Raw genomic sequence first — 11,700 nt, 5'->3', positions numbered from 1 at the left:
CCCCAGGTGATTGCAATGTACGTGCAGCGTAGCGAACCACAGCACTGGGGAAAAGTTGGTATATAGTTACAAAAGGGATTCATTTTTTTTTTTTAAATGGGTTCTTTCATGGCTTAAGACTATGAAACTGGCTCAGAGCTTCCTGGTGGCCAAAGTAGATAGAAAAATACAGTCAGTTTTAATAATCTTGGTCATCTGCCATGCAAAAGCTTACCAGTTTCTTGAAAGCAAAAGAGCTTTTCTTCATAGATCTGAAATAAATGTCTAGTTTATTAGTCTTCTTACAGAGGATGTTGATGTAATGGATCACGATTTTATAAACACCCCACAATAAGTGACATATGGCAAGCTTCATATTATAGTTCCTAATAACCATCCCTCAGGGAAAGACAAGGACATGACCCCGAGTGCAGGGTTATAGGCTGTTGTGGTGGGTGTGTGGGAGTAGATGATAAAGGACAGGAAGATAAACTGCCACACCCCTCTACAGTTTCAAGATAACATAGCCTTACCCAAAGGCGAAGCCTGGAATTGTGTACCTTCAGGATGTGGAAGCAGCGTCCTGTGTAATTAGAAATTATAATTTTCTCAGCACATTTTAAGAATTGATTATTTATTTATGTATGTATTTATTTAGAGACACAGGGTCTTGCTCTGTCACCCAGGCTGGAGTGCAATGGCACGATCATAGCTCACTGTAACCTTGAACTTCTGGGCTCAAGTGATCCTCTAGTCTCAGCCTCCTGAGTAGCTAGGACTATGGGCCCATGCCACCACACCTGGCTAATTTTTTTAATTTTTTTTATTTATTTTTTGTAGAGACAGGGGTCTCACTATATTGCCCAGGCTGGTCTCAAACTCCTGGTCTCAAATGATCCTCCTGCCTCTGCCTCCCAAAATGCTAGCATTATTATTTAATTACTTTTCTTCCTTTATAATATAAACTGTACACATTTTACAAAGGCTTGGCTAGTGAGGGTAGGTAGCACTGACTCCTATCCATGAGGGTCACAGGCTAGGGAAGGGCATCTGAGAGTGTGTGTGTGTGTGTGTGTGTGTGTGTGTGTGTGTGAGAGAGAGAGAGAGAGAGAGAGAGAGAGCACGTGTACCTTTTGTTTATCAAAATACTTTAGGGTTTTTTTGTTTTGTTTTTTGTTTTTTTGAGACGGAGTCCGGCTCTGTTGCCCAGGCTGGAGTGAGGTGACGCCATCTCGGCTCACTGCAAGCTCCGCCTCCTGGGTTCACGCCATTCTCCTGCCTCAGCCTCTTGAGTAGCTGGGACTACCGGCGCCCGCCACCACACCCGGCTAATTTTTTTGTCTTTTTTAGTAGAGACGGGGTTTCACCGTGTTAGCCAGGATGGTCTCGATCTCCTGACCTCGTGATCCACCCGCCTCGGCCTCCCAAAGGGCTGGGATTACAGGCGTGAGCCACTGCGCCTGGCCGTTTTTTTTGTTTGTTTGTTTTTTTGTTTCTTGTTTTTTGTTTTTGATACAGAGTCTTGCTCTGTGGTCCGGGCTGGAGTGCAGTGGCGCAATCTCAGCTCACTGCAACCTCTGCCTCCCAGGTTCAAGGGATTCTCATGCCTCAGCCTCCCCGAATAGCTGGGATTACAGGCGCCCGTCACCACGCCCGGCTAATTTTTGTATTTTTAGTAGAGATGGAGTTTCACCATATTGGCCAGGCTGGTCTCGAACTCCCGATCTTGTGATCTGCCCTCCTAAACCTCCCAAAGTGCTGGGATTACAGATTTGAGCCACGGCGCCCGGCCTGAAGACTGCAGGTTTGAAAGGGGTGAAAAACCTCAGTACTGAAAGAATGGACAGAAATCTGACTTTTAAATAGTCCTCCATAAATAGTTTTCATTTGGGGTTTTGCGGCCTGTAAGTACTGTGGACTTCATGGCACAAGACTTCTAGAGAAGGCTTCTGAGTAGAGTGTTGACTCCATGGGGCTTAGTCTTCAAAGGAAACCCATTCTGCGGCACAGGTTTTAAGCCAGTCATGTTGCAGGGAGGCAAAGGAGAGCTTAAGGTAGGATGGGTGTGCTCTTTTGAAAACCAACTAGCAGGCAAACAGCAGATATTTAGTTATGTAGCTGGCAACGAGGAAGATGATTCTTTCAGGTCACGCGAGTTCTCTCTTAACTTCCTTGAATGAAAATCCTAAATGCATCCTGGTAATACCCAAGTAGGCACTTTGATGTTTCCTTTTCAAAGGCAAATGGAATGTTCTGCGTCTGTTTCTTTTTGAACTCACAACTGCACTTAACATCTAAATTTAAGGAAAGGCTTCCTGAAAAAGTAGACTGACGAATTTCTTTCACTTATTTAAAGTAGTCTCTTGCAGTCCTATAAATCGGAAGGATTAAATGAACTGCTTGCTAGAGAAACAGTAGCTGGGACGTGGGAAGAATCCTACGGTGGCTAATAAGACGTCTCGATCGTTTGCGTATGCAAAGGATAACCTTAAGCTTGAGTTTGATATTTCACGTTGCGGCTCAAAAATGAACTGCCTTTTATTCAAAGAACCATGCTGTATGTTTTCGTGTGGGTGGGTGTGTACTCGGGGCGGGCGCTATGTTGGTTTTGTTCCCTACAACGTTGACACAGGCAATGGCGACTCGCGGCCACACTGGGGCAGCCTCTCCTCGGCTGGCGGCCGGGCCGGGCGGCTTGCTCCCGGGAGCTGACAATGTAGCCAAGTCCTGCTCGCCGGGGCTGCAAAGAATTTAAAGGGGTCTAGAAACATCCATCTTTTCCCCTTTTCCCAGTTAACAGCGAGCTCAGGGCTCTTGGTAAAAAGACCACCGGGAGGAAGAAACGCTCAGGGCGTTTTTGTTATTGTTCGCAAAAGCCTCTATCGCCCCCAAACGTCCAGCGCGCCCCCTCCCCTAAGCGGAGGGAACCTGGGAGGGGAGGGAGGGTCGGCGGCGCCGGCCAAGCGCGCCCGTACACGCCCCTGCAGACCCGCCTAGCGGCGGGGTGACCCCCACCGCGCCGCGCTGGAGGCCCCGGGCCGGGGTGGGCGTGGGGCTGAACTCCGCTACCCCCGCAGCCCGCGGCCCTCTCCCCAGCCCGGCTTGTGATTGGCTTGGGGGGCGCGTGCGCCCGCCCCGACGAGAGGGGAGGGTCCCCTCGCGGCGCCGGTGGGAGGAGGCGGAGGAGGGGGCGGAGAGAGCGGGGGCCCGGACGGCGCTAGCGAGGAGGCGGGCGAGCCGGGTCCCCGGGAGCGCGAGGAGGCTCGGAGAGGGGCGGAGAGCCGTGGGGCGGGAGGGAGGCGCGGGCCGCAGGGAGGGAAAGCCCGGCGGGCTCTGCGCCGCCGCCGCGCGCAGGGAGAGGCGCCGGGGCTGCCGCTGGGTGCTCGGCGCGCTCTCGGGAGCCGCCGGCCCGCTGGTCCCGCAGCCTTCCGGGAGGAAGCGGCGCCGGCAGCGGCCGGGGCGCGCGCTCGGGCACCCTCACCTGCCGGCGCCCGGCCGGTTCCCCGGCAGGGCGTGCGCAGGGCAGGGTGCGGGACCGGGGGGACCTGGAGGCAGAGGGGAGATCCGGCCGCCCGCGCCGCAGCACAGCCGCCGGGAGCGCCTCGGACCCCGCGCGGGTCGCCGGCTCCATGGCGACCGGGCTCGGGGAGCCGGTCTATGGACTTTCCGAAGACGAGGTGAGTGGCACCCCCTTCCTGCCCGGGACTCCCCAGGGAGTTCCTGTCCCGCGCCGGCAGGGGGAGGGGAAAGGGGCCGCCCCCGGGGTGCTCGTACCCGGCGTCTGCAGGAGCCCCAAAGCGGGAGGGCCCCGGAGCGGGATCGAGGGGAGCTTGGGTCCTTCCGCATCCCCCATCCTCCTCAAGCCGAGCGCATTGTTTGTAAATAAAGCGGCGCGACGCCCTTGGAGCTGGGGGTTCACTCCGCCGCTCCTCGCTTTTGGGAGGGGAGGGAGGGGGCACGCGCGCCTCTCTTCCCCCTTCGGCTCTTCCCCCTTCCTCTCCAAGCAGCGTCTCCCGGGGCTGTTGGGCAACTTTCCGCCTCTCGCCCCTGCAGCCCGGGAGTCCATGATGCATGTCACGTCTGGGTCGCGCGGCTGGAGACCCGGGGCTGCGGAGGAGCCGGATCATTTCCCCCTGGAACTTTCTGTCTCATGATTGTGTGGATCAGCAGGCGCTCAGAACCCTGTGCGTGCTTATCCCGCCGGGAATGGGGGACACGCTGCGCGTGTCCCTCCCCTCGTTTTGCAAAGTCTACGGCTAGGATTGTGGATTTCGGAGCCTCGGTGGGGGAGGTGTTCAAGGCTGGTGGCAGGTGCTCCTGCAAACTTGGGGAGGAAGCTTGCAGCCCTGCCATTTTTTTCCTCCCGAGGATTCAAAGCCCGGCACCTCCGGGGTGGGTGGGGAGAGGAAAGCTCAATTGATCTCTTTTATTAATAAAGCGAATGAATAAGCCACGCCTTCCAGGCGGTCGGTTTCACTGGAAAGGGCTTTGTTTTTACCTTCACTCTCTCTTCCGTGCCTCCCACTCCCCCCTTTTGAAACAGTCCTTCTAAATCACTGCCTAGTCCTCTTTCGACCAGCCACCCTCGGCCCTTACTGGTATGTTGCTCTGCCAAAAAGGGGGGTGGGACCCTTGTCGCGGGCGCGGCGTGACAGGCAGGCTGGATGGAGCAGGTAGGAGTGGTTTGCCATCTGTCGGGGTGCGCGCTCAGGTCTGGCTACCCTTTCGAGAGGTGAATTTACAACCCAAGAAGCATTACTCAGCAGGGAGGTATTTCCTATCCTGGTTGTGCATTTCATGAAAAGTTGATGCCTGGAAATTCAGGCTTTCTCGATTTCTCTTTCTTTCCCTCCCTCCTTTCTTTTCAGAGGTTCTCTCTTTCTCTCGTGATGGGGGTGGGGTTGGAAGAAAGGCTATTATCTGAGACAGGCTCGCGTTATGGCTCCGCTCTCTGCAGCTCTCCTACTCTGGCATAGTGTGTGTGTGCCTGTGTGCTACGTAAGTGTGGAATGAAAGGTATTTTGGGGTGGGAAGGGTGTTTGGGGTATGAATTGTTTTCTTAGCGGTGCTAGGCAAAGCTTGATGTATTTATTTGATCAAAGAATGATCACAGTGCAAATAATGTGTGATTTGTGTGTTTGATTACTTTGCCTCGCTGTGCTTTTGTAAAATAATTTCCCGTTTTGTGTAACTACCTGGGGATAGGTGAAAAGTAGCATTGTTTCATTGACCCCGGGGGATTCTCCTCTCTCCCTCCTGGTTTCTCTCTTTGAGGAGCTTTCGCTTGCATCCTTTACTTCTCCATTTAATTAGTGGCAGTAGAGGGCAGGCCCTGAGCTCTTAGAGTTGCAGAGACACGGACATTCCTAAACAAAGGGGCTACTTGGGTTGACGTATTGCGGGGCCCGGGGGGGGGCGGGGCGTGGGGGTGAGGACAGCTGCATTTCATCCTAGGTTTTTTTAAAAAATGTTTTAATAACATGATTATTTGTAAAAACTCCCCGAAAAAAGGATTTTAAGAGTGTTTTGAGAAGTGCAACTGGATAAATAAAACACGTTAATGTCACTGTTGTTTATGCTTTATTTACATTGGCAGTGAGTGTCAGAATCTACCTAGAGCACATCTTGCCACTTCTGTCTACAGGAGTCACTACTAATCATCATAACTGGTGTCTAGTGTGAAAGTGAAGCTTGGAATGTAAACAGAGTCCGAGTGTGTGTTGGCATGTGACTGGGTTCACTCCTGCATGTTGCTAGAAGGGAATTTGGGGCTGTATAGGAAATAGCAAGAGGTGATGAAGACACCTTTTATTATCTATTTATTGCCATGTCGCTGGTAATATTTAGTTGCACACACATTGTATTACGCAAGATGAGTCTCATCTGTCTTTCTTTTTCAACTTTCTCCTACCAGTGAAAAAATAAGCGAGGGCAGTTTTGATGACTTCACATTTCAGTGGTATTTGTTTTTCATGGGCGGTTTCATGCTGTCAGGTTGCCCTTCAGAGAATCAGGGAATGCCTTCGTAGAATATTAACGACAAATTGTTGAATTTGCACAGCTTGTTTTGTGTCCCTGAATTAGTATGTGTAAGAAAAACCAATGGAAGGTTTTAGCAGGCTCTGAAAGTAGAATGCCCGCTGAAGCAAACGGCAGGGTTTTTCTTCCAGGGCGTATTAAGTATGGGTGCACTTCAGCTCGTAGGCCTGGTGTGCTGCAGAATATCCCATATGAAGAGATTTTGACCGCTATTTAGACGAGTGACCTCATAAACCCTTTAGCAAAGTAGACACTCATACCTACCACATTTCTTCAAAGTAGATTTGTATTTTGATTTGAGATTGATGAAAAGCATGATAGGTTTGGAGTGCACCTAGTTATGTCCCAGCTCATAAAGACTGTTGAGCTCTCTGCACTGCTGTTGATGAAGCATTGCATGAACCCAGAAAATGGGGATGCCAAAGCAGAGGCTTTGGTGCTGTTCCTTGCATCATCAGCAGATGTCTGTCCCCTTTGTAGAAGGTAAGGGGTTGAGATGTGGGCTGTGTTTGTGTGAATGTATGTGCTATTTAATTTTTGCTGTGTGTTTCAGGCGGAGGTTTCTCTGGTGAGTTATAATTCATATTTATCCTGATTTAAATCATGTCATTTTAGGTAGCCAGATTTAAAACCGTCAGATGAAGTACTTTTGGTGTTGGAGGGATTAGCAGTTTACAAAACTTCTGATCCATGGCCCAAAATCACATTTGGTTTGGAATCAGAACACTTTTGACTAGTTTCTGCATCTGGCTTGAGTCCTTGGTGGATTTTTTGTTTTGTTTTATTTATTTATTTTTGTCAATCTGTAGTGCATTTTGGTATAGTTTACTTATGAATGTTACTGCTAACTTTCTGAAATCTTTAATCCATTTTAGAAAGGGATAATTTATTGAAAAGATTTTTCTACTGATCAAAATACTGGGATTGAATGGCAGCTTCTTATCACATTAGATATGACATTAAGTAATTTCATTAGTAGTTAAAATGAAGCAAATGGCATACAAATGAAGGCCAGGCTGACATAGGATAAATGACACCTTCTCTCCTTATCCTATACAAATACGATAGTTGGCTACTTTTGAATGCCTCTTCTATACCAATGGTAAAAATCCGGCTTAATTGAGGCCACATTCTAGCCTAGTCACAATCAGTGGCTTGCATTATGTCCTTTGAGATGTGGCAGATCTGCTTGTAGGTGCCAGTCACCACAGCTCCCTGCTGGCTTGCTGGCTTAGGGGTCTTTCTACTCATTTGCATATAATTATCTACTTTATAATCAACCTTTGAGGTTAACTTTTGGCATGGATACCATATGTTTTTCACTTTAAGATACTGTCACTTTTAAGATGCGCCATGAGAGCAAAGTGCTGAGCCTTGTGCACATACTGTGTTGCTTAATTCTCATGAGAACTGTATGAGCTGGGCTGTGATTTACAGATGAGGAATGAAAGCTCAAAGAGGTTACGTGACCTGGATAAGGACACAAAACGAATAAGTTATGGAGCCAGGTATTTTGAAGAGAAAGGCCTAGTTTTTAACATGCTGAATAATCCTCCCTTTCTGCCAAATGCCTGGAAAGGTCTTAATATCTAGATTATTCAAGATAATGTAAGAGAAATAAACACCACTGGTTGCAAACTGATGGCTACTGGACCAGATTTGACCAGGAGCCGTGCTTAATGTGGTCTCCAGAGTGTTTTAAAGCTTGGAAATTTCATGAAAATGGTAAAAATCTGGCTTAATTGGGGCCACATTCTAACCTAGTTACAGTCAGTGGCTTGCATTATGTCCTTTGAGATGTGGCAGCTAGTTGTGCTATGGTTGCAGTCACGACTACTTTCTATTGTCTTAGGGGTCTTTCTACTCATTTACATATAATTATCCACTTCATAACAAACCTTTAAGGCTAACCTTTGGCGTGGATACCATATTTCTTTCACTTTAAGATGCTGTCACTTTTAAGATAATGCCACTATTTCATGTACCACTAAGAGAAAAAATTGCTGTCAAGTTACGACATACTGTTCATCTTATGAAGCATCCTTATTTCAGAGAAGTTGAAATATGAAAACAAGGATATTTTAGAATTGATGAATTACAGTGACTAGAAACCTGGGAAAACTCCAAGCCATCAGTTTCAATAGCTCCAATCATTCAATACTTTTAAGTCAACGAGTAGTCAGATTTCTGCTTTTCTATGTTTGAGAAAACTGCTAGGAAAAGAGAAGTGCTCTTAAATAGGCATTAGCAAAGAAGGAACTGGGGTCCTAGATGATAGCCAACTGGATAGCCATCTGTAAGTGATTAAGAATAGTTGTTAGTTTTAAAAAGGGGGCCTGTGTGTATTTTCAAGAGATGACTTGGGAAACCCTATGTGCCATCTTTGCAGCTGTGCAAAACGGTGAGGACAAGATTGCTTTCAGAAATTGTGGTTTAGATTTTGCTTGGATCTCAAGGTGAATGCTGACAGGCTGTTTTCTGAAGAGAGAGAAGGCTTGCCCAGTCATGCCAAGTCCAAGGCCTGTGTCGGGTCTACATGCTGGATGGTAGACTGTATACCCAGGACATATAGGTAATGTTTGAGAAACAAATCTTAAAAGGGCCTAGTTTTCATGGTCACATTTAAAATCAGTTTTTAAAATTCTTGAATATAACGTGTTGTTTTAAAATTTGATTCTAGGGACCGGGTGCAGTGTTCACTCCTGTAATCCTAGCATTTTGGGAGATGGAGGCAGGTGAATCACTTTAGCTTGGGAGTTTGAGGCCAGGCTGGGCAACATGGTGAAACCCCACCTCTACAAAAAATAGAAAAGTTAGCTAAACATGGCAGCATGTGCATGTGGTCCCAGCTACTTGAGAGGCTGAGGTGGGAGGATCACTTAAACCTGGAGGCAGAGGTTGCAGTGAGCCAAGATCATGCCACTGCACTCTAACCTGGGCAACAGAGTGAGACCCTGTTTCAAAAAAAAAAAAAAAAAAACTACTGAATATAATTTATTTTCTTCACAGATGTAGTGTGTGTGGAATTTGTAGACATTGACATTTTAATTTTCATTATATTTAGTTTTATTAAATCAGAATGTTATGATTGTTTATTTCATTATTGAACATCAGTTTCCTTAATTTAAGGAATAAAAATAATTTTGCTTAGGCCAGACATAGTGGCTTACATCTGTAATCCTAGCATGTTGAAGGCCAAGGCTGGTGGATCACTTGAGGTCAGGAGTTTGAGACCAGCCTGGCCAACATGGTGAAACCCTGTCTCTACAAAAACAAAAAAAGAAAAGAAAAGAAAAGAGAAAAAATTAGCTGGGCGTGGTGGTGGACACCTATAATCCCAGCTACTCTGGAGGCTGAGGCAGGAAAATAGCTTGAACCCTGGAAGCAGAGATTATAGTGAGCCGAGATCGCACACCATTGCACTCCAGATTGGGTGACAGAGTGAGACTCTGTCGCAATAATAATAGTCCGGGGCAGTGGCTCATGCCTGTAATCCCAACACTTTGGGAGGCCGAGGCTGGAGGATCACCTGAGGTCAGGAGTTTGAGACCAGCCTGGCCAACATGGTGAAACTCTGTCTTTACTAAAAATACAAAAATTAGCTGGGCATGTTGGGAGGCAACTGTAATCCCAGTTACTCAGAAGGCTGAGGCAGGAGAATTGCCGGGAGGCAGAGAAGTTCAGGCCATTGCACTCCGGCCTGGGCAACAAGAGCGAAACTCAAAAAAAAAGAATAGTAATAATTTTGCTCCAAGGGTGAGGACGGTGACAAATGGTGATCCTCAGATGACTGCAGTTTATTTGCCATTACAGAATGCAATTCAAATGAAAACCATTGCACAGTATTCAGGTGTTTCTTCAGTGCAGTGTGTGTCCACATCACCAGGAAGCTTACTTGGGAAAGCTTGTTTTGGGATTCTGGGGTACCTCAATATATCTGGTATATTTTCCCCAGAAAAATGAGTAATCTTCGGGGGCTGAAGTGGACAGATTGCTTGATGCCCAGGAGTTTAAGACCAGCCTGGGCAACGTGGTGAAACCCCGCCTCTACAAAAAATACAAAAACTTAGCTGGGTATGGTGGCATGTACCTGTGGTCGTGGCTGCTGGGGAGGCTGAGGTGGGAGGATGGCTTGAACCTGGGAGGTTGAGGCTGCAGTGAGCCATGATCATGCCACTGCACTCCAGCCTGGGTGACAGAGCAAGACCCTGTCTCAGAAAACAAAGGCAAACAAGCCAAGATCACCCCAAAGAAGAATTCCCAACATATTAAAAGTCATTGAGTTTTGTACCCTTTAAATGGATGAATTGTGTTGTGTGTGAATTACATCTCAATAAAACTGTTTAAAAATATTAAGAATGATTGCCTAGCACCTTTGGGAGGCCGAGGCAGGCAGATCACGAGGTCAGGAGATCGAGACCATCCTGGCTAACATGGTGAAACCCTGTCTCTACTAAAAATACAAAAAATTAACCGGGTGTGGTGGCGGGCACCTGTAGTCCCAGCTACTCTGGAGGCTGAGGCAGGAGAATGGGGTGAACCCGGGAGGTGGAGCTTGCAGTGAGCTAAGATTGCACCACTGCACTCCAGCCTGGGCGACAGAGCGAGACTCCATATCAAAAATAAATAAATAAATAAATAAAAGAATGATTGAGTGTGACATTATTGCAGCAGTACCTTGGAGTTTCTGCTAAATTACTTTTGCACTCATTTCAAAAGGAAGCAACTGTGCTCATTGCTAATTTAATCACCTGTCTGCTTGTGCAGTGTTTAAAATGGCATCATGAAAACATGGCAGTGTGTGATAGATTAACAGCCAATTAAATTTTTTATTTTAAGTTACAAGATCTATATTAAACAGATTTTATTGTTGCCCTTAAATTTCCAGTCTTAGATGAGTAGCAGCAGTGAAAAAAAGAGATCCTAACTTAAGAGTTTTCAAGCTTTTTGATGTTGCAGGTATTTGAATAAGTGGGTCTGTCTTACTGAAATATTTGTTAACTGGCGATAAAGCAAACTATGTGTTGATCTTTTGGTAGTCCATGCTAAGGAGGATTAGAATAATATATAAATAATATAATGGTGACAATAAGTATCAGGGCAGGAGGATTAAAGAAGGGTGGGAGAAGTATGACAAAATGTTACTTTCTGTTTTTACATTGTTTCTCTTCCAGGTCACAATATAAACAAATGTATTTCATTTTCAGACTATAGGTGGCAATGTTTGTACTCTTCACTGTTTAATGTTACTGTTGGCTTGGATGTTGCTTGTTGCTGGAATATGGAAATGAGAGCATAATTTAGAGTTGAGAATAAAGAAACTAGATTTAGAAAACTAGAAACTAGATTTAGATTTAGTAGAGACTTCCTAAATAGTCCTAGTTCTGCTGTGTGGACCCTCCCATAACTTTCTGTTACTGACTCTGAGAAGGAGCTGATAATTATGACAACTACTGATGTTTGATTAGCAGAGACATTCTTGATTCCTGATGCAAGATTGTGGCTGAAGTTTTAGCAGGACGTTTGGTGGTCGATGGTGTAAAGATCTGGGCCTCTTATTTCATGAATAGTAGAATCTCACTGTGATTGTAATACTTCGTGTTGAACCCAAGTGGTGATTATTGTAATGCCTTTAGGTGAGAAAAGCCTTATTATGTAAGTGTATCTGGGGTAACTAGCTTA

General features: G+C 46.6%; 1 protein-coding gene across 16 annotated transcripts in view; it reads left to right on the top strand.

Annotated features, from left to right (window-relative positions):
• Positions 1–3,226: 3,226 nt before the first annotated feature.
• The window catches only part of NEDD4L (NEDD4 like E3 ubiquitin protein ligase), a 368,857-nt gene continuing 360,383 nt past the window's right edge, over positions 3,227–11,700 (top strand). For 7 of the 16 annotated variants that reach the window (XM_074022437.1, XM_074022436.1, XM_065533742.2 and 4 more), the window contains exon 1: positions 4,879–4,977. In XM_074022437.1, coding sequence (XP_073878538.1) covers positions 4,918–4,977 — 60 coding nt within the window. In that variant the 5' untranslated portion in view covers positions 4,879–4,917. Of the gene's footprint in view, positions 3,657–4,440; positions 4,578–4,629; positions 4,750–4,878; positions 4,978–11,700 lie in introns of those variants that run through there. The other 9 variants (XM_074022439.1, XM_015439728.4, XM_074022435.1 and 6 more) reach the window with 3 other exon arrangements.

The sequence above is a fragment of the Macaca fascicularis genome, chromosome 18 (genome assembly GCF_037993035.2).
Source record: "Macaca fascicularis isolate 582-1 chromosome 18, T2T-MFA8v1.1".
NCBI classification, from domain to species: domain Eukaryota; kingdom Metazoa; phylum Chordata; class Mammalia; order Primates; family Cercopithecidae; genus Macaca; species Macaca fascicularis.
Note: the sequence above shows the minus strand (reverse complement) of the source record. Positions and strands in the feature narration are given on the sequence as shown.